This window comes from Tympanuchus pallidicinctus, unplaced genomic scaffold (assembly GCF_026119805.1).
Source record: "Tympanuchus pallidicinctus isolate F22 unplaced genomic scaffold, pur_lepc_1.0 scaffold19, whole genome shotgun sequence".
NCBI classification, from domain to species: Eukaryota; Metazoa; Chordata; class Aves; order Galliformes; family Phasianidae; genus Tympanuchus; species Tympanuchus pallidicinctus.
The window spans coordinates 3,802,231-3,828,275 of record NW_026294710.1 but is presented as its reverse complement, the minus strand read 5'-3'; the positions used below and the strand labels follow the sequence as shown (position 1 = coordinate 3,828,275).

The following is a 26,045-nucleotide window of genomic DNA, read 5'->3' as shown; positions in this document are numbered from 1 at the left end:
AAATATATTGCAATATTCGAGATCATTGTATTTATAAAATAAAATTTTCACAAGTTCCTGAAATGGTTTTTTGGCAATATAGATTATTTCTCTTTTACCTACAGCAAAAGATTGTAAAAAGACTGTGAATAATTATTTACTGAATGGTGTTGAGAAGTATGCTCTCCAGTTAACAAAGACAAGAAATTCATTCTTGTTCAGTTTTGTGCCTAAGCCTCCCACTGCACATTGATTCATTTACCCTTGAGTTCAGAAAACAGAAGAATTCTCCCACCAACAAAAACAAACATAAAATCCAAAGATAAATCCTATTTCTCTGGAACTTCGAGTCTACAGAGAAGCAACACTGTGGATTAAAGTGAGTGGGAGAACTATGAGTGGCTCCTTCTTTGAGATTTATGGAGGATGTAAGCATAGACACACCACAAATTAAACAAGGTGAGTTTTCACTCCCGGTTTCTGCCATATTTTTTCTTTTAAAATGGAAACTCTTTCCTCGTCTTGCTAAAGGATTCTCAAGACACAGATCACACAGATGCCTGAGTGCCAAATGCAATACTGTCTCAAAGGATTATTATCATGGGAGCCTGCCTTTTGCCACTCTGACTTGCCAGTAGATGTTTTAGTGTTGAGGTTCTTTTCCTGGTCTTTTTTCCCCTCCATTGTTTTAGGTTGTCGCATCCAAAAAGCATATTCTTGAAGGGCAGATTTGGCTCTGTTGTACCTAGTAATGACTCCATTAAGGTACTCCACTGGCAAGGGCCAGCAACCAAGGACACCTTATCTCTGTTGCTGAGGAATTCAGCCTTGGACACAGAGATGATGTGCATCAGCAGGGGTCAGCCCATGGTGACAGACAAGGACTGGGAATCAAGACAGAAGGAAACAACTGTTATCTTTGATGTCATCAGTGCATAAATCGCTCACATCTCTATCTTGTGTAAACTAGCTGAGATGTGAACTCCAGTCTTTTAGTAATAAAAAATGGAGGAAAAAATCTTCATAGCCACAAACCCTGCCTCTCCATCTCCTTTCAATGTCAGCCTCAAAGTTTGTGTGATGATGATAGCAAGTTCCCTATGTTAACCCCAGAGCCATGGTATGAGCACTCAGATCAGGCAAATTCTTCATGCCTCTTTCCTGAGCTAGCACTATCTGCACATTGACCAGGACAATATAGCAAGCAATTACTTTTTCTCTAGAGAGAAAGTGCAAAGCTCATAGAACAGCTACAGATACAGATGGTCCCTGCTAAAGATATGCTACCTACTCTAAGCCCACAGCTCCATCCAGCAGAAGCACAGTGCTCTGTCCCCTCAATAATAAATCTTCTGAAGAACAGTCATTACTGTAGTAATACCCAGTAAACTGCTGAACAAATGCCAATGCTGTCTTGATTGGAAGGGGTCTGGCAGCTGAAGAACCCGACACAAATTCCAAACCAAGAGAGCAGGACCCAAGCTGCCCCGCTTTTCTATGTCCAAATCTATGGAGACAGAATCATAGAATCATAGAATGGTGTGGGTTGGAAAGGACTTCAAACATCATCTAGTTCCAACCCCTCTGCCACGGGCAGGGTTACAACTGCTAGAACAAGCACATTATCCCTTTCTTGAAAGCTTTTTTTCATGTGATTCGCATGAGATGGTTGGGAAAATCAGAAAAGGAAAAGTGATTCTCTTTGTGTGGGACAATACTGGCTCATGCTCATTTAGAGGGTTATCAGTATTGCATTTAGAATGAATGAAATGGAGAAAGCCAAAATTGATGTATGATAAGGGACAGGATTTTGGAAGAAAAAAAATAGAGCCATTGCTTGATCACCCCAGCATCAACACATTGGTCTTGAGTAAGACCAGATTTAAGATAAAATTAAAGGGAACAGAAAATTTGCAGTTTCAACAGAGAAAGGCCACCATTATGGATGGGCTGAAAAGCTGAAAGGTCCCTTGTTAAAGATTTGCAGGTATGGCACTTGGAGTTGCACATTTATTCTGAATAATTTTGCTTTCATCTATGAAACCAGATGCCACAACCTCAGCTGATGCTGGACACAAGGCCAGAGTAGATGAAAAACATTTGCATGTATTCAGTGTTAGGAAGAGATTTGTCCCACAAAGCTTCACATACGTTCTGTGGGGTATCTCACAGCATCCTGCTGGGAGCAGATCTGGCTGAGTTCAGAGGGAACAGCCCTTGCAGTCAGAGGGCAGGCAGCAAGGCCACAGAGCTGGATGAACCTCTGGGGTGTTCCAGGATTTCCTCAGCAAAGCTTCATGCTTTCTGCTATCTCTGAGATGGGTAAACCTTAATTTCCTGAGATAATGACCTTAACTTGCAGCAGCAGAGGTTCAGGCTGGGTATAAGAAAAAAAATTCTTCTCAGAAAGAGTGGTGAGGCATTGGAACAGGCTGGCCAAGTGGTGGAGTCACCATCCCTAGAGGTGTTCAAGAAAAGGGTGGATGTAGCATGGAGTGACATGGTGTACAGCAGTCATGGGCATGGGTTGATGGTTGGACTAGATCATCCTAGTGATCTTTCCAGCCTTGATGATTCTATTATTCTACAATCAAAATGTTCATGTATGAGTGTAAAAGCTCTGCAGCTAAAGGTAATATATCCACAGCTCCCAGTAACTAATTTTATTTCAAGCTTTAAAATGTTTTTATCTGCCAGGCACCTCACTTTTCACCCTTGGTATTAATACATATCAACCTGAAATGGGAATTCTGTCACTTCAATGCTTTAAGTCACTAAGATCTCCAGCAGAGCTCAGGACTCAGTGCCTTCCCACAGCTATCTCCAAATCCTTTCAATTATGCAAAATTCTGCCTAAGCAACAGGACTCCAGTTTATTGTAGCAGCAGGCTACAGGAGGCAAGAGCTGAAATGTCTCTGGGAAGTCACACAGAAATAATATAATCTCCTTGTAACACAGCCTTCCAGGAGCTCTTTGGACACATTAGATGGCGAGGTTTGGTGGGTTTGGCCTGAGACCTACAAAGTGGCCAGGACTTTCTCAAAAGACGTAATAGGCCCCGTACTTTATGTCTGAGAGCCCTGTAGAAAAGGAGTCCTGAGGCTGTTCCCTGAGAGTTGGAACAACAAGACAGGTAGGGGGAAACAGAGGTTGATCTCCATTTCTGACAATTTTATTTCAGATGGGCACATGAAAACATTGTTTTATCACAAAATTGTACTCTTTTGGTTTACTTGCTCTGCTGCTCGGTGCTTTCCCTCTGGAACATCTGCCCAGCATCTATCCTTAGAAAACACAAAGTTTATCTTCCAACCAGACAAAATAGTTCTGCAGAGACAACGAGACCAGGTAAGTCACTGGTTACGAGAGGTGCTGATAGGACAAGCTGCAGGCCCTGCTGTGCTCTGGGGAAAGTCCAGATGACAGAGAGGAGAAAAAAAAACCCTCACCCAGGGGCTGCTGAAATTGTAAATCCTTGCCCACAGACTGTGGGAGGCTGAGGGAGGGCTGACATGCAGGGCAAAGCAAACGACACTGCAGCTTCCCAAGCAAACAAGAAATGCGACTTGATCTCCTCCCACTCCTCGAAAGGACAAAAATTAGACTAGCAGAAAATGGTTGCCACTAGTAACAAGGTGTTTTAACATTCCAGTGGTTTTTGATAGTGGTAAGAGCTCGTAAGCTGAGTTTTATGGGAACATATATTCTGTCTGGGATGCAGCCACAGCTCTGCTGCCGTTTCTGTGGTATTTTGAAAGGCACAGTGATGGCTCCAGCATTCAGCTGCTCTGTGGGGCCGGCGAGCATTTATCACTTCCTGCCTCCAGCTGGAGTGGGGAGAGGACCAGTACCATGTTCCTTGGTGTCCTTGCATAGCTCCTTAGTGGAGCCCAGGGCCCCACTGGAACACGTGGATCCAATCTTTCCTTCATCTACTATCCATAGACACAGGAATGAATTACAGTGATCCAACAAGGGACGTTCTAAAGCTTAAGTATGCCTGATCTCAATCCAGATTATTTATCTTTAGACTGTAGCTACCAAGATGAATCAAAGATGGACAGATAATGTGACTGAACACCTTAAAAACATTCTCAGATCCACATTCCAGCTAGCTATCACGATGCATGTGTTTGATGGGACTTATGTGCACAAATTGTCCAGAAACAGAAAAGTGCTCCAGGCTCTGTAACCCTACAATTATGATAAATTCCCATGAGTATTCCCAGCTCTTACGGGAGTATCAGAAGACTGCTTTGTTAACAACAGCTGTCTTCACCTCCCCACAGTTCCAAAGACCCGGGGAGTCTTGGTCTGACTGCTCTTGCAATTGTTAATGATCATGCCTAGAGACATGCAACTTGTGGCTCCCCTTGCTGCTCCTTTCTCCTGCCCGCTTCCTAAAGCTTTGCTCTCCATCAGTTTAAAAAACACAACACCCATTCTCAAACCACATAACCATGCCAACAAAACCTATAATATAGATGCTTTTATACATGCAGCAACTCCTTTCTGTGCATGTAGCTCAATTCTGGGAAGCTGTCTAACTTTCGTCTTCATTGGCAGGGTTTGCTAGTTGTAGTTCTAACAGGAAACCTCTGTAAGTGGAAACAAGCTCTAATGTTATGGCTCCCATAGCAGCAAAAAGCTGCTTCCCTGCATGACTCTCTCATCTCCTGGGGTGCCTGCTGCCCAGACAGATTCCAGACAGCTGTCTCCAGCCTGCTGCTGCTGTTCACAGGCAGGCTCTGGCTCCCTCCCAAGCCTTGTCTTCTCTGACCTAAGACTGCCAACTCTTTGGGATTTTATTGCCAGCATCATGGTATTTGATGTTTTTCATACTGTCCCCATTCCTAGACTGAGAAAACTTGTCTATCATTCAAAATTAAAATGAGATTCTGTTCTCGGAGGTAAAGAAAATCTTGAAAAGCATGAAATTTAGTGACTCACAAAAGTTGCAGGCATATATATAATTTTTAAATCTTTTGATTATTTTTTTTTAGCAGATCTTGTGATGGAGAAAAGTGAGCAAAGTGATTTACACATTAATTAGCAACATTGCTGACACGATATATTATTTCCTTGTCTAGTGTTCCTGATATTATGCAGCATTCTAATGAGGCAAGAGGGAGAGCTGCAATTCTGAACTGCTGGGTTTTTTACACCCAGCGCCCCAGAGAAAATCCTATGTAGTGTGCAGTGCAGTACAGTACCAGCTTTTCAGACAGATTTCATTTGGAGAAAGAGCGACTTGAAAGAAGGGGGATGTCAAACATGAAAAGGTAGGACAAGGTGATCTAAATCCTACCATGTATGTCAGAGGTGTGCCTAATACAAAGACCCTCTTTCCCAGCCAGTCCTCCTCTGACCAGCTCACCTGACCAGTGATTTATGTAGGTAGGTACCCACAAAATCCTAGGTTAGGTATTTAATTCAAGAAAGCAATGGAGAAAATCACTGAAAATAAGAGTCCTCAGTGCTCAGAAATAGCTAAACAGCTTCCACTTTCCTGTTACCTTTTATACTTCTCTCAAATTACAAATTTTCCAAATATTTAATGAAATATTTTTTGAAAAAAAAAAGTTTTGATTAAAATGACCAGAAATATCATGGCGGGGGGGGGAGGGGGAGAAAGAGTCTGCTTTATATTTTCCTTTTTTCTAAACAGGATTTTTTTCACTAAGTTAAACTTTTATTTTTGAAGATAATTGCAGGCAGCTCACCAAAAGCCTTGAGGTTTTGTTTCATTCAAATGGTTCCAAATGGGACATGATCAACATGACTGCAACTTTTTTTTTTTAATAGAAAGCATTCCGGAAGACTCTTCCATGCTTTGGAAAAAATGGAAAAGGAAGCTGGAGGTGAGGAAATGGATAATGACAAAATGGCTGAGCCAATTCAGAAGAATACAAACATCAGGGGATTATTTAAGACACCTGGTCTAGTGGAAAGCTAGATGAAATAGCTTTCATTAGATACTGGACAATGAGGTGAAATTTATATGCAGATCAAAGTAATTTATGCATAGTTGTTACATAAAGGACCATTATTTCTTGCTAATAAATGAGCACATTTGACAGATCTAATCAGTATTCAAATATCATGTGCTTTAAGAGCAGCTAGGGTATATTCTCTGAGGCACAACTCATTGCACTAGGGAATTTTGTCAGATTACAAAGGCTGAAAGGCTGGAATTTGAAGCAAAGGCAATGAAGTAGATGGAATGATTTCAAAAAGCAGAACTTGTTCAAAATTTCCTCCACTTTTTCTTCTAGCCTTTCCCATTTATCTAGAATCTAGAAGTATTGGGACATTTCTGTTCAGGAGCATTAATTTAATCATCCAAGACAATAAAAAGCTCCAAATTACACTTCTGCCACAATGTACAGCTTCTGTAGCATAGAAGACTGAAACCTTATTTGTTCATTCATTGTGGGTTTCAGCCCAAGATTTTTTCCTTGCACTCTTGTTTGTGATTACTTATTTCCTTATTTCTTCTGTCTTTATAAGTAGAGTACTTAGGATGTGTTTGAAGGACCACTTTTCAAGACACCTTTTATCTGTGCTTGCTTATGGAGGATGCTGTTGACAGGTAACCACTGTCAGTCCCTTTCAGCCTAAATTATTGTGTTCTACAAGCACAACTTCCTGAGCAATGGATGCATCTTTGCAAAGAAAAAAGAGTGTGGGCAGCATTTTAAAGATTTAACCTTAGGGTTTCTTAGAGGAATAAAAAGAAACGCTGTCTAACCACAGTATAAGCTAAGGTACAAAATACTGGGAATTTTTACGAAAAAATCACACCTGACATTTACAGCTACACCAAAGGCCGCTATTTCTGTGCCTTCACAGGAAGAGGTGCTATGTTTCTTTCTGGAAAAAGTAGTTAAGTGGAAGGCAAATTGTGTCCAAGTTCATTGACCCTCTTGCTGAAGGCCAGTCAACAGCAGCAGCAATGGCACTTCCCAGTCTTCCATCTAAAGCAGTGGTTCTTCTGTCTGCGGTTGCTTCTTCTCTGAAACTATTACTGGAAAAAGAAAAATCAGATATCTGAAAAAGCAGAGCTCAGTTCCCCTCACCACCTCCCAAGACTGCAGGCACTAAGTGGAGATTACGCCACAACTGATTAGTGGACTCTGCATAAGGTAGAAATCCACAGAGATCTTACTAGAAAGTGTCTTCTGAATAGCATAACCATTAGAAGTACTCAAGGTTGTTTGTAGGTAGACTCACTGTGGCCTTGAAACATTTTTGCTGATCCTGTATAGCTTGCAGATGTGTGGTGTATTTTAAACATGATGGTATCGGACAAATAAAAACTAGAATAAAAGCTTCTTAAAGAGAACTGCTTTGTGAGAACAAACCACAAGCTATCAGAAATTATTATATATAAATTCTATGAAATGTAGTATTTGCTGTACACAGATAAGCTCTGCATAATTTGGAAATCACTAATGTTTAGAACTCCTGTGTTGGAGCTTGGGTAGTGTGAAGGACAAGAGCCACTCAGTCCATCTCCTAGCCCACTCTTTATGCTCTCCTTCAAGAACACACGTGCATCACAGCAGTTGAATAGGCACATAGCCTTAGAGGGTATGAGACACGTGTAGAAGACTGAGCTAATGTCTCAAAGGGCAAGAAAAGGAAATGCTGCAGTCATCTGGGAGCCCCTGAGGTGTTACAGTTACCCAGCAAGGCCAGTGAGCACCTTTGAGGGACTGACAGTGAGGGAGTGGGAAAGCTCAGAAGCTCTACCAGTCTCCTAAAAGGTCTTAGAACAGACTGAGAATGTGTGAGCAAGACTATAAAAGACACAAACATGAAGGACTGCACATTCACCTGCCGCTGGAGGTCTACAGCTGTGAGCAGAGACCATAGCTGGATCCAAAGGTGATGGCATCTTTCCTCTTCTTTTTCTCCTTTTCTCATCTCTCTCGCAGTCTCTGACTTATCTTTTGGCTGGATCCAATCTTTCCTTTTTCTCTTTTCACATCTTTCTTTCTCTCTGACTTCACTTTTGGCACATAGGGGCAGTATCCTTACAAGTTTGGAATATCATAACAGTTTTGCAAAGCCATTGACCATTGGAATTCCACTGAATTCTCAATCAGTTCTGCCAAGTTGCTATCTTTTGTAAATCTGCCCAGTTTCTATGAGGGTAATATTGTTGCAAGTTTTGCCTCACTGCTATCCACTGTAATTTTGCTTTTTAAAGTACATCTGTGATTTGTTTGAACCTCGCAAGTAATTGCTCCTAGTTACTACACAGAGAATTAAAAGGGTAACTTCACCCTAGTCCACCGAGTGGGCTGGGACAACGTGCTGTGCCGCCGACCCACACAACCTAATACTGCACAGCTAATTCAAAAGTACATGCTCAGTATTCACCAGTTACCTTATGGAGCCCTGGGACAATTTCAGCTACAGATGGCTTTAACAACCCTGGGATGAACAAAGCAGGTGGTTGTTATTGCAACTGCTCCCCTGGAAAAGAAAAAACCTAGAATAAGATAGCACCTTCATTTTAATGTTTAAGCACATGGATGGGCGGATAGATGGAAAGAAACTTTCTTTCTTTCCCTAAAAGTCTCTGAAAAGGCATCTTGATTCATGCATACTCAATCACAAAGAATCATCACATCAGGTACTTTCAGTTCTGTTTCTTAGCTCTCATCCAGGAAATACCATCCTCTTGGAAACAGCATCTGGTATTCTGACTACAGTCCAATGCTGCCCAAATGTGAGGCTAGCATAATATCTATTACAAATGCAAATAGTTCTAAGCGTGTCCTCTCCATCTTCATAGGTCATTCTACAGCAAATAGTTTGGCAAGGGCAATGTAAGCTGGCAAACAGGCTGCTCAGTTGCATGAGCAAAGCAACAGGTAATTAGAAGTGCCTGACAGCGCAGTAAAGAACGAAGGTGGGAAGAAGCAGTCAACACGCAACCGCCCCAAAATAAAAGCTGTCTTGAAGAGCATGCATTTCCCTCCCCACGACCTCTAGACTGTTCAGCTCTCTCCTCCAAACCAGTCTAAGAAAAGAGGACATCGCAGTTAGCGTGCATTCCTGAAGTAGCAATGGGGAGAAAAGAGCAACAGACTGATCAGAGCAGTTGAAGGGATAGGGCTTTCCTGTTGGCAATGTTCTAACTTTGAGACTATCACATCTCATTTTCTACAATCTCAAATAAGGAGCCTGAAAGAATTGGAAAGGGAGCTTTCTTAAATCCCAGCGGAGAGCACAGGGAACCCCTGTTCGGCTCATTTGCACACCGTCAGAGCAAAAGTGATCTACAGGAATGAAGGATTGTTTCTCCCTTGTCCTATAACATCAAGGTCTCATGAATTCCAGGATTCCAGGATGATTAAATCAGTGGATAAATGAGATTCCATTCTTGTTAACAACCCCAGAAATATTTTCAGACCTTTTTACTTAAAGTAGCAACAACAAAATAACTAAGAGACTTTTTTTATAGCCCTACAAAGATATTTAGACATTAACTTTGAGGAAATACACTTTATTTTTACATGTGGAAAAATGGCTTTACTTTGATCAGGGATGAGAAATATTTCAACATTGTCCTGCACTGTCCCATTACCATCATACCCATTGGATGACTCTTGAAAGCTTGGGAATAAAGCATCATGAGCAGTACACATTTGGAGTCACTGCCTAAGCAGATGTCCTACCACAGAACACTATGGAATGCAGCTGTCTCAGTCTTTACTGTTAGGGCAGTAACATTCACCTAAAATAAGTACCAGATGAAGAACCAAGGTGTAAGGAACAACAAGAACCATCCAAACAAACAAACTCACTAATATCCAGGAATTTCTTCAAGTTTAGTGATTTTTTATTATACAGAGTGAAACGGTCTAAGCTGCTATAACTCAGTCTTCACGACTTGGCACTTCAGAGATCCTCCTCCAAATGAGACAAAGAGAGTATCAGAATTTGGGTCTCATGAGTTCCAGGATTCCTTACCTGCTAAGTTACTTAATATTGATTGCCTTGTTTCATGGGTAATGTCTAAAATCTACTGTAAATACAGTAATTTGATTCCAGATTTCCCGTATTTGTAAATGTCATCATAAACTGAGCATCTGAAGTCAAAGCATTTTGTTCAAGTTATAGTCAACAGGTTTCATTTATGCATACAATTAAGAAATTTTTCTTGATGTGCCAGTCTACCAGGCTAAAAAGAAATAGATGTTTTCAGTGCTGGTTTCCTGTACATGCAAACTTTGAACTCAGACTACACTACTGATCAACTTTAAATTAGCATAAATTAACTCTTCTCGGTAGCACAAGGAGTCCAGGACTCTGCCTTGTTAACTGAAATCTGTCATCTACAAACTACTTTGCTCCTTGCATCTGATAGGCAAGAATAAAGGAAAATACAGACACACACAATATCCCCTACACATTCAGAGCAAAATCCAAGTACCATAAGCCTTGCCATTGGCAAGTATACACAGTGATGCTCTGCATGAGGCATGGGTACATAGAGTTTGTTGTTTACAGGTTGGCAATTGACGGCTTCAAGGACAGCGATACACTGTGATCCTTCAAACGTGACAACTTCTATGCAACATCAGAGAAAAATGTCTGTAAGGCACTGCTTTCTCCTTTCACACACCTCAGTCCTGAAAAATGTACTTGCATGATGACAGAGGAAGGCACTCACTGCCTCTTGGATTCAGAGTATACTCTCAGCAATATTGAGACACAATGGACATCTCAACTCCCTCCTTGACATCTGGGGCTGTAACAAAACTCATTTCGGCATTGTGGCAATCTGAAATTCAATAGCCTTGGAGTGACTGGATAAAAACTCACATTTTGGTAAAGGAAGGAGTACAACTTTGAGTACACAAAGACATTATATGAAGGGAGCTCATATGGGAAGGAACTGGCTACTGCAAAAGTCTGCAAATAGAGGCTACCACAGGACTCCTGTTTAATATGAACTCAGCCATGCTGACTCAACTAGACTAGGCATTGTAAGCTGAATTTATTCTGGGCATGCATTTCATGCTTCCCAGCACAAGAAAGATGCAGAGCTCTTGGAACAGATCCAGAGGAGGGCCACTAAGACGATCAGAAGGCAGGAACACATTGCCTATGAAGAAAGGTTGAGGGAATGGAACTTATTTAGCTTGGAGAAGGCTCCAGGGAGATCTCATTGTAGCTTTCTGATACTTGAAGGAGGCACATAAACAGGAGGGAGAATGGCCATTTGTGAGGTTGGATAGTGATAGAACAAGGGGGAATGGTTTTAAACTGAGACGGGGAGGTTTAGGTTAGATGTTAGGACAAAGTTTTTCACACAGAGAGTGGTGATACACTGGAACAGGCTGCCCAAAGAGGTTGTGGATGCCCCATCCCTGGAGGCCTTCAAGGCCAGGCTGGATGTGGCTCTGGGCAGCCTGGTCTGGTGGTTGGTGACCCTGCACATAGCAGGGGGTTGAAACTGGATGGTCACTGTGGTCTGTTTCAACCCAGGACATTCTATGAATCTATGAGAGGATACTGAAAGCCACGGAATTAAATCAGGCAAACCACACTTCTCAAATAATAATGGATTTGTATGAAAACAGCCACGTTGAGTCAGACCAGAAATCCACCTAATCTATTATACTTTCTCCAACAGCATCTGTAAAGTACAATAATGTCATTAGTTCATCAGGTAGAGTAAAACCCAATGCTTCTATATTTTAAAATTGTCTAATTCAATATTGCAGAAGTCTTGCACACTCTTGTCTGACTTCCTCAGTTCTTGCCTGCAGCTAAGAGGTCCAAAAAGAGCCAACAATTATCAGTCTGCACAAACCTAAAACAGAACAGACTTCAGATTAGCTTCCTCAGATGAGCACCAAGACAAAGCAGTAGGTAGGAACTGCAGTTTTGAGAGGGGAAAAGAAGAGAAGAGCTACACCACAGGTAATCCTACCCTTGATTGCCAAAACTGTTGTAAACATGACCATGAAATTCAGCTGTTAGCTCTCCTGTAAGCTGCTAGCTTTCACAGTCCCTCCTTTCACTGATCCTCTGCTATCTTAGTACATTAATTTACCAGAAAACTTAACTATAGATTTCTCCCCTTAACTGACTTCGCAGACAGAAATAACTCAGTTAAGAATTTGTGAATGCAGCTATCAGATCTTTGATCCAACTTTCTCAGAGAGTTTCTGCAAAACACAGCATACCCCCCAAAGAGCTGCTGCCTCAGAACCAAGAATTCAAAGCAGAACCAAGAGAAAAAGAAGCACACCTTGTGTAGGCACGCAGCTTACACAAGACTCACTCGACAGAAGTGATGTTATTTCACAGTATTTCATACCCACAAACAACATTTCAGAATAAGCATCAAAACAAGGCAGCACAAAGTACAGTATCTCCCATATCCTACCTCTGGCAGCCTTCACTCTTCCCCAGACATCTAATCTAGTCTGTCCTACAACTGTTTACAAATTATGCGAAAAATCTGCACAAGACAGCTGCTTAAATTTCATTATCTCTACCCAGATTTCTCAAAAGAACACTGAACAAAATAATTCAATATAGCAGTAGGAACATAACTTCATTGAAGTCACCTAGACACTTCAAGTATCAGTAACAATCTTCTTAGCTAGCACTTCTGAAGTGAATGTCAAAACTGAAATACTTGGCATTTGGTCACAAGGCAGTTTGTCATACTGAGTTTTAAATCAACACAACTTTGCCTCTAAATTTAAGCAAGCATTATAGCCAGAGAAACAGCATAACAATATGCACCCTTGAACTTCCATTTCCTAGTTCCCTTCTGAAATCTGACGTGGCACTACTGCAGCCATCAGCAGGCAGTCTAATGTTATATAAACGATTTCAAAACTTAATGGTTATAGAACAGATGGTTACTTTGGAAGAATAAGATCTTCACAGCTTTGCTAAGTAAAAACTACACAATATAAATAAGTTTTAGAAGAATTTGGTTGCTTCAGGTTAGTACTTAAAAGTTTTTACAAACTACCTCTACGCGTCTAGCTGTCTTACTACCCCCACCAACAGCAGGCAACAAGGAGTCAACAGCAATCAGGAAAGAAATTTTAAGTTGCTAAACCATCCCATAAACAAATTGTGAAGTCATTCATTCCACTATGGAAACTGAGAAGTTCCTTGCTCGCTAGGATACAAAGAACATAAACTGTCTCTCACCAAACACTTCTCCTGAACTCAAAAAAACATCAAGCAGAAGAAAATCTACACCTTTGCTTCTTACACACCAACAGCAATGAGCAAGAACCAGGAAAAGCCCTTCAAAAAAACAAACAAACAAACGACAACAACAACAACAAAAAAAAAACAGAAACAAAAAACAACCAAGATTAAAGAGGGACTGCCCACCACACAGAATAGCAAGATGGAATTTTTCTGTTCAACTGGTTAAACCACATTAGAGTTTTACACCACAGTCCACTATGAAGCCCAGGAGAGATTTATAAAAATAATTATGTGCAAGTAATTACAACGATATGGTTATCTACCATCAGTCATCTAACAGCCCCAGGGTTGACACCAGTGCTATTTTGTTAAGAAGTAACCAGGTACTGAGTCTTTTTTTTTTTTCTTTCTTTTTTTGCCATTAACACCAACACTACATGTACCACAGTTCACCTTCAGACACCTATGCTTCCATTTGAATAGTTACACTCTTCACCAGCTCTAAGCTTGTTTACTGGGGATACCACAGAGCCTCCGTTAAGCACAAACACGGCAGACTCCAGCAAGGAACCCATCTCTGTGCAGTCCAGTTTCATTGAACTGAAACATCACTTTTCTTTAACTTTTATTAAGTTCACTTAGGTTGACCAAATGAGCTTCCCTAAAGTAAACATGTTTATAAAATATCAGCATGATTCTATCTTTAGGTGCTCAATAGAAACAAATACTTAGTTCAACTAGAAAACCTTAAAAATGACTTTAGATACAAAAGTGTAACAATTATACTGAGCAATACATCTGTATATATCACTAAGCCCATGAAAATTAAAAAAAAAAAAAAAAAAAAAGTTTTTGCACCATCAAGAACAGCCACAAGTCCTGAACCTCCATTCTTAACGCATCCTCGGTCAGAGTGAACTGAAACTTGGGAATGCTTGGGATTCAAAATACCCTGAGCACATACTAGTGCAACACCACAAAGCATACATAATCCATCAGAAAAGGGCGGGGGAGAGGGGGGGGGGGGGGGAAACGAGAATCGGATGGTGCTTTATTATACAAGCATGAAAGTTAAGTTCCTTTGGAAAACAACTTCTTGGGTGGACTTCTGGACCAGTGAGGTAGCCCGATGGGAGAAGTGGAAGCGGAACTTGGTCCCCACGCGCGGTACCCGCAGCCGGCCCCTCGCCCGCCCGGGGCCCGGCGCCCCGGCCCCGATTCTGGCGAGCCGTAAAGTGCAGCAGAAGAACATGATCCAGACAAAAGCAATGTAAACAGGTGACTGATATTGGTCTCTTTGTCCGCGCCGGCCTTCCCTCCCCTCCCGCCGCCTCAGGACGGCGCCACGGGCAGGCGGCGCACCCGCACCACGGGCGACAGGTCCACGCCGAGGATCCGCTGCGCCCGGCGCCGCGCCGCCTCCAGGCTGCGCCAGTTGCAGACGCCGCCGCGCACCCGGATGGTGGGGAAGGTGGTGAGGCGAGGGGTGGCCGCCTTCCAGATCTCCTCCAGCGACTTGCCGCCGAACGGCTGCCTCCAGGCCGCCTGCTCGGCCGGGCCGCCCCGCTCGCTGTCCTCGGCCTCAGCCTCGTCCTCGCCCGGCGGCCCCGCCGCCGCCTCCAGCCGCTCCTCGCCGTGGGTGCCATCGGCCGCCGGTGCCGCTCGGTGCCGCCAGCCCTGCGCCCTCCTGCGGCGCCGCCGCCGCCGCCGGGGCCGTTTGGCGGAGCCGCCCGTGACCGCGGCCCGGCGCTTGGCGGGCGGGAGGCGTCGTTTGCCGGGCCGGTGGCGGGGCCGCTCGGCCGAGGGCGGCGGCGGGTCGGGGACGACGGCGCGGCAGGAGGCGTAGCCGTAGACGTCCTTGCTGCGGAGGATGACCGGGGAGAACTCGTGCTTGAGGCTGCAAAGGAAGTTCCACAGCTCCGAGTCGGAGCTCATGAACTCGGTGGACTTGGGCATGAAGAGCTTGAGGGCGTCGCCCAGCGCCTTGGTGCCGGCGTAGGAGACCTGCGAACGCGAGTATACAACTTTCTCCGAATCCCCCTCCAGCCCCCAGGCGCCGGGCGCCGTTCCGTTCCCGGCTGCCCCCGCCGCCGCCGCCGCCGCCCGGGCCCCCTCCGCGGCGCTCCCCGCTTCTGGGTTCATCTTGCCGGCTCCTCTCTCCAGCGCCGCCTGCTTCCTGCTGCGGGTCATGGGAGCGGAGGGACGGGGGAAAGAGGCGCGGAGAAGGGCAGAGGACGGGCGCCGAGCGCCCCGCCGCTCGCCCGACAGGGAGCGACGATCGATATCCGCCGCCCGGCACAAAATGGCGCTTTAAACTCCCAGGCGGGGACTGCGCTCCGGCCCGCCCTCCCTCCGCGCCCGACGGTTCGCCCGTTTGAAACGCGTCGCGCGGGCCGAGCTCCGCCTTCCGCGCTTGGAGGCGGCTGTTGGGGGCGCTGCGGGGGCCCCGCGGGAGACCCACGGTGGAGGCGCGAGGGGCTGCCGGGGGCTGCCGCCCACAGGGCAGCGCCCACCCGTGGCCGGGCGCTGGGCTGCGCTGGGCCCTGGGGCTTCCCGCTGCTCTGGCTGGCTCCAATGGGCCAAGGGAGGCTTCATCGCACCATCGTTTCCAACCCTGCGTCCAGTAGGGTGGCCCAGTTGGCAGCCCCTTCCCTTAGGGCGCGGTTCTGGCGGCTTTGAGGTTGCAGGTGGGCTGACAGACTTGGCCGTGAAGGTGGGGCCTCTCTGCCACATGCTGCAAGGGCAGGGTGGTTCACAGAGCAGTGGGGATGGTGTTTGCTTCCTCAAAATGTCTTCAAGTAGGGGTTTAGGGTTAGAGGTTTCCGAGGACGAATCCCTCAAAGGGAGAAGAAAGGCAGAAGAAAATGACAAAATGAGCAGAGTAGGATTGTTCATTTGGCAGTGACCTACAAAGATCACCAAGTCTTTTCAAACTTCAGCATTACCCAAAAGTTAAAGCGTATTTATGAGGATGTTGGCCAAATGCCTTTTGAGCATCAGCCGCCTCAATAGGAAGCCCATTCTAGTGTTTGCCCACCCTCACAATAAAGAAATCTTAATGTAGATCCAGTCTGAATTCCAAGATGTCCAGTCTGGCCTGAAATGAGTGAATAGACATGTTGTGATGATCACCCAACATTAATTACATTCATCCTGTTGCTGCAGAAGAGTTTTAATGTGATGCTGTTGGTCAGTAACTCAACAATGTCATCAAGACATTGAAATACAGCACCATTGAGGTACGCTTCATGTCCCAGCAAAGCTGACCGATAATGAAAGCCATGAAAAAAAGAACAATCTTTGCTTGGCTGAGCCCTTTCTAAAAATCACCAACTGAATGAGTCCATGCTACCTTTCTGCATGGCGTGGCTATGCTGGAAGCTTTGTAGGACAACTTTGTCAGCTGCCACAAACCCCGCGGTCTCCCTTGATGGTATTTTCCAATAATTCAGAGATTGCTATCACAGGAAGAGTGTCTTGTCAGGTTCCTGGATTGTTTCAATTAAATCAGCACTCCTTCCAGTACCCAGAAAAGTGAAGTGGCAGCAAGGTCAGAGGTGGTTTAACCTTCCCTACGAACCCTGCATGGGGTTTGATTAGACTCCTAATTACTTTCTCTCAGCATTGGTAAAGGATGAAGAATAACAGTATTTCTTCATAGACAGTCTTTATACTGTAATTAATATCTCAGTTTAGAATAGGGAAATCTTTTATTCTCAACTCATCAAGAAACTAAATTGGAATGTCTGGGTAGCTACTCAAATAAGAGGCAGAAATTATGTATAAGAAATTATTACTTACTGCCAGTGGAAATAAGTGAATTTTTCTTCACGGTATAATTTGGCTTGTGCTCACGGGAAACTCAAGAATATTAATCCAAATAGCCATTTAAAGTAGGTTTTGACAAAACTATTTTAAATCTTCATGGAGACAGTCTCGAGATTTAGCCATATTCCAAAACATCTTTATAAATGATCTATTTTTTTTAAAATACACTCTCCCAAACAATAGTTGCTGGTGCCGTTTTTAATCAGATTTGTTCCGCAGCTCATTTCAGAGCTCAGTCGTGCCAGCAGACTGCTTTACCTGAGGGACATATGCTACAAAGCGAGGGATAAGAAGCCATAGCTGGAAGCCTTAGGACCACACATCTCTTATCCAGCTGTGTTGCAGTTCCCCCCCTCTCTAGCACGAGTGCCTGGTCACAGCCATGGGATAGCCACAGCTCACCGCCCTCTGGGCTGCAGGAGCTGGCATAAGCATTCCCAGTGGTGAGAGCTTTCACGCTGTCAGATTCAGCTGCTCAGTTGGTCAGTATGCCCTCATTAAACTTCAGAAATCCAGTTGTTTATTGGCTATTGGCCAAGGTCATTGGCCATGGCCTTTTTCCTGAAATTACACTTCTGGCTTATGACTCAAAATCATTAATAGAGATTTTCAGCAAGCAGGGGAGGAGCCACTGTATAAGTTAAAAGATAGATGAGCATGTTTTTGTGTTAATCAGCATTTACAAATTACTTTTGCTTCTGGTATGGATGATACCATTTTGCAGCACAGAATGTAATCTCAGTTTGACAACTTCATTGTAGATTTCTGCAGTGTAACATCCTCCTTTTAATACCTTACGAAGTCATCTCAAGAAAATCCACAGTAATTGGCTCTTTCAGCAATTTACAATAGCTCAGTGCAGTACTAATGATGATAATAAAATTAATAATCCTTTGGAAGTACATAGCTCTTCACTTTAATCATACTGCTGCTTATATGCATTAATTATCGCTCTCAGCACTCCTAGTTATGTAAGCAAATATTGCCTCTCTTTAACAGAGGAATAAAATGAAGAAATGGATTAAAACAGTTTGACTAACGTGTATGGACTCAATTACTTAATTTTCTGTAGATCTTCTTAGTTTCTAACAATCATTATTCTAAAAATACATTGAATGTCTACACCAAAACAGAGAAGAAAAAATCTAGTAATCTTCATTCTATTTATTCACTAGAATTTCTTTACAGAATTCTTAAGAATGGGAAACAAAAGTATAAATTGATGAACTATTGCATTAATGTTTTATTTCATAAAGAATTCCTGCCTAGTATCAAACAGTGCTGCTAACTACTAAAATGTTATCTGTACACATGATCACATAGAGCTTTGAGTCATGGTGATTTACCCGAAAATCCTGGATATTAAGTCTTATGCTGCTGGGGATTTTTCTCTAACATACTCATGCTCTTCTACCTAGACAGCAAGGACAGTCTTTTACTGTCCAACACCCCTAAAAATGATCACTCTTTCTTGCAATCTTTTCCTCTGCTCTTGAGAGGCTGTATTAGCTAGTGCTCTGCTTCAGTCACTTTGTTTCTTAAATATCTTTAGCGCATTTCTGGGAGACCCTGTGTGACCATGCAAGTCCACATACATTTGCAGCTCAATTTCAGGTGGTATCCAGCAGTCATCAGGTTCCTTGTTTTGAGCTGTTCCCAGACAAGCACTGGCAAAATTCCTGAAAGCACTTTCATTAAAGACAAAAGCAAGGGATTTGTAAGAATTGTGTCTCAGTTATTAAAAAAAACAGTTGCTCTTCTATACGTATATAAGAATCACAATGTGTACTTTAAAAAAATTGCTGATGCAGTTGCTGTCAAAAAAGGAAATGAGATGTTAGGAATTTCTCTGGAAGGGAAAGAAAGCAAAATAGAAAACACCACTGCTGAATACAAGTCCATTTTGCCTCCACAGATCTGTGCTTGTAGTCCTGCCATCTCTGAAAGGATACAGAATGATACAAAGAAGGGCAACTAAGATGAGCAGAAATATGGAACGGCTTCTCTTCATTATGAAGAGAGACTAAATAAGCTAAGACTCTTCAGTCTGAAAAACCAGATGGTTGAGAGGGAGTACGATAAAGGTTTATAAAACTGTGATAGTACAAAGAAGATTGTAAGTTATTATGTCTTAGTTTTCATAATCTAAGAATGAAAGAGAAGTACATGAAGCTGTAGAGCAAAAATTTTTTAAATAACCAAAAAGGTACTTTTTTCAGATGACTCATAATTACTCTGTGGAGTTCCTTTTCCAGCAAAGTTGTGGGTGCCAACTTGGAAACTTGTACCGCAGTACTGAATATAAAGATGAGCTCACTGAGAAGGGTTTACAAATATTACAGAGCTCACCATTCAAAGCAATGAAGGAGTGGAAGACATGAGGAGAAGGCAAAGATCCTGTTCTGCACAAAAACCAAGACGATCCCCTTGGTCTTGGAAAGCCTGGAAGACAACGGCTAGGCGAGAAGGGAAGACTGCATCAGGGAGGGAATCCTCAGTGTTTGGCCCATTCTTGCACTCTCTCCCTACCCCACCTCTTCTGGCCCTTAACAGACAGCCCACCAGACCAGGTGAACTCTGGAGCTGGCCATCATTCTATTCTACAGACTGACAGGAAAAGAGAAGAGGGCAACCACAACAGTAAAATGTAGCATTTATTTCCCAGTGCCTTACTGGTGCAACAGCTGGAAGAAGATATTCTAGAACTGAAAAGCAATGAAGCATTTTCAGAGAAAGGAGTGCAGAGTTTAAAGTCCATTGGCCGCCAGGACCCATGGCCAGGAGGAAGCCCCTGCAAGGACAGAGCCTGAGGTAAAGAGTATTCCACTGGTTATGATTATTGCATGTTCGTTTTCCATTTTGTTCATAGCCTCAGTAAACGCTCTTTCAAAATGGTGAGTGACTAGGTGCAAGAGGGAAGAAAAGATTTTTTTTTTAATGCATTCTATTTCAATAGCATTTGTTGACAATAATGTTTGGAGGAAAAAAGGAAAAAAAGAAAAAAGATATCTGTTTTAGCAAAAGACTTCAATACATCAAAAAAAAAAATCCCTCAAGCAATAGTGAACATAAAAATGCACCAAGAAACATGCTTTGTCATACAGAAAGCACTCTTAGATGTTTCACCAGATGCTGTTTAATGTTTGTTTCCACGTTCTGGGAGTAATCTCTGTATGCTGCACATAGCACTTATGAACTATGTCAATATAATCATTGTCCTGCTATTAATAAATGCTGTACTGGTGGTCACTGCAGTCTTGACAATCAATAATAGACTCTTAGTCTAAAATGTTAGGTTCGTGTCATAAAATACGAGACATTACTTTCAGAGCAGCTCTCAATAAGCGTATAATATAGTTAATATATATATAAGTAACAAAACTTATTTGATTTTTTAATGTTTTTTTATTAAAATGTATTAAAAAAAAGAGCAACAAAACATAAAAAGCTTATGAGATATTTGACCTTGTTTCTGTGAAACTAATACAGTAGTCTGGTTTGATGACAGTTGCTGCAATTCAGCGATTTCTCAAGGTGCTCAGGGGGGATTTTTGATAAAATTTTACTCTTCCTATACTTCATCCTTCAAAATAATTTTTCACTAATGTACTCACTGCCAAATGACACAAATAAGGCATGGCTCTGAAGTGAGCAATATTTCTCTTTGGTAAGAGAGGGCTTATGAAAGTTTGGTAGACAGACATGGTCAAATTTTTTACTTCAACTCTATCAACATCCCACTGGAAAACCATCAAATAATGCTTCAACTGCATATTGCTGTTTATAGGACTGTGTTTAGTCAATGTATCAAAATCCATAAACATATTTGCTATAGCTTGAGTTGGCACTGCAGTGCAGCCCTGGTTTCAGCCCAGATGGAGTCAACAGGACACCAATGTTGGGTTGGTGCTGAGGGCCGGGCGGCTCGGTGGGGCAGAGCTGCTGCCAGGACAGTATGGGGTGGGGGGTGGCCGCAGTGCGAGCTGTGCTGGGCCATGTGGGCTGCGGGCTGTGGGCTGATGTGCCTGGATGAGATCTTCACCAGAGGTCTCTGCTGACCTTGACAATTCTCCAAAAGGCAAACAATTTATTTCCTTGTATTTTTTTCCTTTGTTTTGATTTTTAGTTTGCTTTTGTTTGTCTTTCATTTTCTTCCCCCCTTCTCTTTACCGATGGTAAAATGCATGCAGGAACATTCTCCTATTTTTTTTTCCTATTGCTTTCTGTCAAAAATACAGTCCTGCAGCATATCCTTCAACTGATAATTTCAATTTATAAAACAAAAGAATGCTCTGCAGCACTTTCCCATACACGACCAACCGGTGTGGTTTTAATCTGAAAATGTATGTTACCGACGGTGCAAAATTAGTAGATAACAAATCAGTCTAGTAATACTTTTTGAATACAATTCCAGCGTAAGAAATACACTGCTCAAGAACATGGCTCTCATGCATCACAGACCATGTCATTCTGTAATGTTGGTCACACTGCATTTCCTGAGGCTCAGTACTATTTAAAGTACTGAGACTGTTAAATCAAATGTGAATTTCACTCCCTTGTCTCAACACAGACTATGTTTGAAGTCTGCTAAGAATTATTTAAAGACCTTATCTTTGATGCCACATGTTATTGAATCATAGAACCATAGCATCACCAAGGTTGGAAAAGACCTCCAGCACTGCTCAGTCCAACCAGCCACCTACCACCACTACACCATGTCCCTCAGTACAACGTCTAAATGTTTCTTGAACACCTCCAGTGACTCCACCACCTCCCTGGGCAGCCTGTTTCAGCACTGACCACTCATGTCAATTTAAGAATTCTTTTCCTGATACACTCCAGTCTATACTTCCACTTTCCTTTATTCCAGACGTGCGTTGCCAAAGTGCCAGGCAGTAGAATTGATTTTTCGTTTAATTAGCCACGGGATATAACACAGTGTTTATATTGGGTTTATATTTTATTCTGGACTGCAGAGGCTGTGACAGGCAATCCAGCATAAAGCCCATGGAGAGCAAGCTGCCCTTCAAAATGCTTTGAATGAAGTAGAGTAAGGGAATTCAAGCTGGATCAGCTTTTTATGTCATAGGGATTCGGCATTATTAAATGGATGCTTAGAGCAGCTTTTCACTGTCACTCGACATGTCTTAGTCAGGCTCCTCTAGTTTGTTTTCTTCGTCCACATGAACCTTGCCCTCCTCTCTGCCGGCAGTGCTTGTTTTAAGAAGTGTAGATGCGGATCTCGTGCCAACTCGGCCCTGGCACTTCCATGGGGCAGAGGGGTGATCTTCAGGAGCCTGAGGTACGAAAGAGTCTTGTTCTCTGATTCAGTGAAGCTTGTAAGCCCTCAATTATTATGCAGATGTTGGTTGTTAGCATTTTGAATTTCTCTTTTGTGCTTTGAGTTAGGCATGGACTTCAAAAGCCTGGAAGGATGATCTGCTTACCCCCAAATTGCTCCTGCTAAGGGACCTCTGCCCCCACTGCAGCACGGCACGGGGATGTGCAGAGCTGGGAGCGCGCTCACGGACGTGACAGAGCCAGGAAACGAGTTAAAACGCCTGGCGTCGGCTTGTGTGACTCGTCTGAGATCCTTTCTCGACGTAAAACCTGCCAGACGTTTGCTCGTGTTATTTGTGGATGTATGATCTTATATACACTGAATACACTTACCGTGTTTCATGCATTTATTTGAAAAATATTCCATATATTTCATATATTTGGTGCAATTCTAGATCAAAAACCCTGGATTGTGATTGGTATTCATTTTCAAAACATTCTATTAAATTGAGGTTCAGTAACGATTGGCAGCATTCCTTATAATCAATTTAAAGTTATTGTGAATTCACCTCTGCACAAAATAAATACCTAAATTAGATGATTGGAACACATTAATTATTTTGACTAGTTTTCAGAATATTATTTAAAGAAAGAATAAAAATGGGAACCTTAAAGAATATTTTGAAAATGATGCTTTTAGTTTGTACATTTTATGATGAAAAAAAAATACTGCACAGCTGTAGATAATCTTCATTTCAACAGAGAGATAGTGAGTGAAGCTAGCTGAGGTCTTGGCCCTCTACATGATCTGCATTACTGTTAAGTCTCTCCTCAAAAGTCAATGATATTCAAGGTAAGTTCATTCTCCATGAATCTCCAGTAGGATGGAGGTGGATGAATAGCTCATTTGCAAGTATTTCAAAATGATCTTTCAGAATTGCAGTGAATTACTTAGTATTTTTGTTCCCACAGTGGCTTATTATCAATGCTATCAATGTACAACTGCACTGAGAATTTTCCTATTTATACAAGCGTTCCAAACTTTCATTATAAAGTGAAAAAAGTCATCAAAGTTAACAAATGATCCACACTAAATCTTACCTTTTGAAGGTCCATCCAAAGAAGAAATAGTAGTGTTTTAATCTTTATTAATTAAATTAAACCCATGCTAAAACCTAGTATGGACATTTGCTCCAGTTTATGTGTATTTTATTTCAGTTTATTTTATGTTGGCTTCTATTCAATTTAAGCTCAATGAGCCATTCTTACACGCATTTAAGAGTACCCGCATAAGGGTGAGCACGAGTTTAATTATAGCCATCTAATTAAGCCAGCATTTTCACTGTCCATTAGTTTTTTCTTACATCTGCATTTTGAGCCTTAAGTTTTTGACACTAGGAGCCTAAAGTTAAAGTCTCGAATGCTTTGTCTGAAGCGAGCTGCTCAGTGCTGCACATTTGCAATTCATGGCCTAAGCCATTCATTATCCCCGCGCAGGCAATGAGATCTGCAAATGTCTCATCACCTTTGAAAAAGTGGTCATTATTTAGAAGTGTAAATGAAGATGCCAGAGGCTAACTTCAAGTCTTGCCTGAAACGAAGGCCTACATCTTAAATCTCCTGACGGCAAAGATGAGTTGGACATGTCGTAACAGGGAAATACTACATTTACTCTGAAAATAACATATTACGTGTATTAGAGCTGCTTTTTCTTCCATATTCCTCATATTCTCTTTTTCTTTTCTAGTTTCTTCCTAATGCACATTCTCCTTAATTGTCCCTCCCTGGCTGAAAGCTGAATCACCGAAATTCCTGCTCATTTGCTTCCTGCCAAAATGAGCCAGTATTTCCAAAGGCAGCACTTCCTTCCAGTGACTAATATATTAAAATACAGATTTGCTTTGCTTGGTGCATGTCTTGTTTTGCCTCACAGTGGTCATAGAATGAAATGGTTCAGTTACAAAGTGAATATCATATTATGCAGATCTTCATATGTACATGTCATATAAATAATGAAAGCAAAGGAAAAATAAGTAAGGAAAGAAGCAATAGCAAAAAAAAATGAAAAGCCAAGATTCCAAGATTGCTGTAAAAGACATTGATAATGAATAGTTGAACCACGGTTCCACTCAAAATTGCCAGATATAATCTGTAGTTGAATGAAATTTTAAAATTAATCACCAAAGCAAAGTGCTACAGAATAGCTCTCCCACAGGCAGGAACTTCCCAGCAGAATGCTCTTGTTTTAGGAAGGTTGGAATATGTGAAGATGGAGAGCTGGCCAATTACAGAAAAGTGGAAAGATTAGGAATGGATTAGAAAATAAGCAGAGAAATACAAGTAGATTACAGAGGCAGAACTGGCTTGCATGATGGCAGTATAAATTGGGCACATTTCAAATTTCTGAACTGTCTAATGTAAGCTGTCTGTCAGGGTGCATATGGGCATTTCAGCCATTTATCTCCACTGATTTTAGAATAATTTTATGACTAGGTTAGATAGATAATCACTAGAAGTCCTGACTAAAGCAAAATTCACTCTATCACAAGTATAAAATATGCTTTCAATCAAGAACACTTCCTTCAACCAGTCTCTAAATTGTCTTCCATCCATTAACATGAGACTAAAAGCAGAAATTGAGAGATCTGTAGTGTAAACAAATTGCTTATTGGTGGCCTTCTATGATAGAGTGATGGCTTCAGTAGACAGGGAAAGGGTGATCTACCTGGACTTCTGCAAGGCCTTTGATATGGTCCCTCACCACATCCTTCTCTTTAAATTGAAGAGGTGTGGATTTGAATTATGGACTGTTTGATGGATTAGGAATTGGCTGGCTGCGTGCAGCCAGAGGATTGTGATCAGTGGTTCGGTGTCAGGGTGGAGGCTGCTCACAAGCCGTGTCCCTCAGGCGTCGGTCTTGGGACCGGAGCTCTTCAACATCTTCATCAATGACACAGACAATGGCATGGAGTGCACCCTCAGCAAGTCTGTGGATGACACAAAGCTGAGTGATGCAGCTGATACATTGGAAGGAAGGGAAGACATCCAGAGGGACCTGGACAGGCTGGAGAAGTGGGCCCGTGAAAACCTAATGAAGTTCAAAAAGGCCAAGTGCAGGGTGCAGTGCTTGGGTCAGGGCAATCCCAGGTATTTATACAGACTGGGGGAAGATCTCCTTGAGAGCAACCCTGCAGAGAAGGACTTGGGGGTCCTGGTGGACAAGAAGCTGGACATGAGCCAGCAGTGTGCACTTGCAGCCCAGAAGGCCAACTGTGTTCTGGGCTGCATTAAAAAAGGGGTGGCCAGTAGGAAGAGGGATGTGGTCGTCCCCCTCTACTCAGCTCTTGTGAGGCCCCACCTGCAGTACTGCATCCAGGCCTGGGGCCCCAGGTTCAGGAAGGATGTGGAGCTCTTGGAGTGGGTCCAGACGAGGGCCACTAAGATGATCAAGGGGCTGGAGCACCTCTCTTGCAAGGAAAGTTTGAGGGAGCTGGGCTTGTTTAACTTGGAGAAGGCTCCAGGGCTCCAGGGAGTTCTCACTGTAGCTTTCCAGTACTTGAAGGAAGCACATAAACAGGAGAGGGAATGGCCACTTATGAGGGTGGATAGTAATAAGACAAGGGGGAATGGTTTTAAACTGAGAGGGGGGGGGTTAGGTTAGATATTAGAAAGAAGTTCTTTACACTGAGGGTGGTGACACACTGTAACAGGTTGCCCAAGGAAGTTGTGGATGTCCCATCCCTGGAGGCAT

General features: G+C 42.7%; 1 protein-coding gene and 1 long non-coding RNA gene across 2 annotated transcripts; one reads left to right on the top strand and one right to left on the bottom strand.

Annotated features, from left to right (window-relative positions):
• Positions 1–9,484: 9,484 nt before the first annotated feature.
• CCDC71L (coiled-coil domain containing 71 like) lies at positions 9,485–15,531 on the bottom strand. Its single transcript, XM_052680958.1, has one exon. The coding sequence runs from the start codon at positions 15,374–15,376 to the stop codon at positions 14,519–14,521; it is 858 nt and encodes a 285-aa protein (XP_052536918.1). The 5' UTR covers positions 15,377–15,531; the 3' UTR covers positions 9,485–14,518.
• Positions 15,532–20,784: 5,253 nt separating this feature from the next.
• LOC128079607 (uncharacterized) lies at positions 20,785–24,198 on the top strand. Its single transcript, XR_008206233.1, has 2 exons — positions 20,785–22,316; positions 22,424–24,198. It is a non-coding gene; the product is annotated as an uncharacterized LOC128079607 (long non-coding RNA).
• Positions 24,199–26,045: the final 1,847 nt, after the last annotated feature.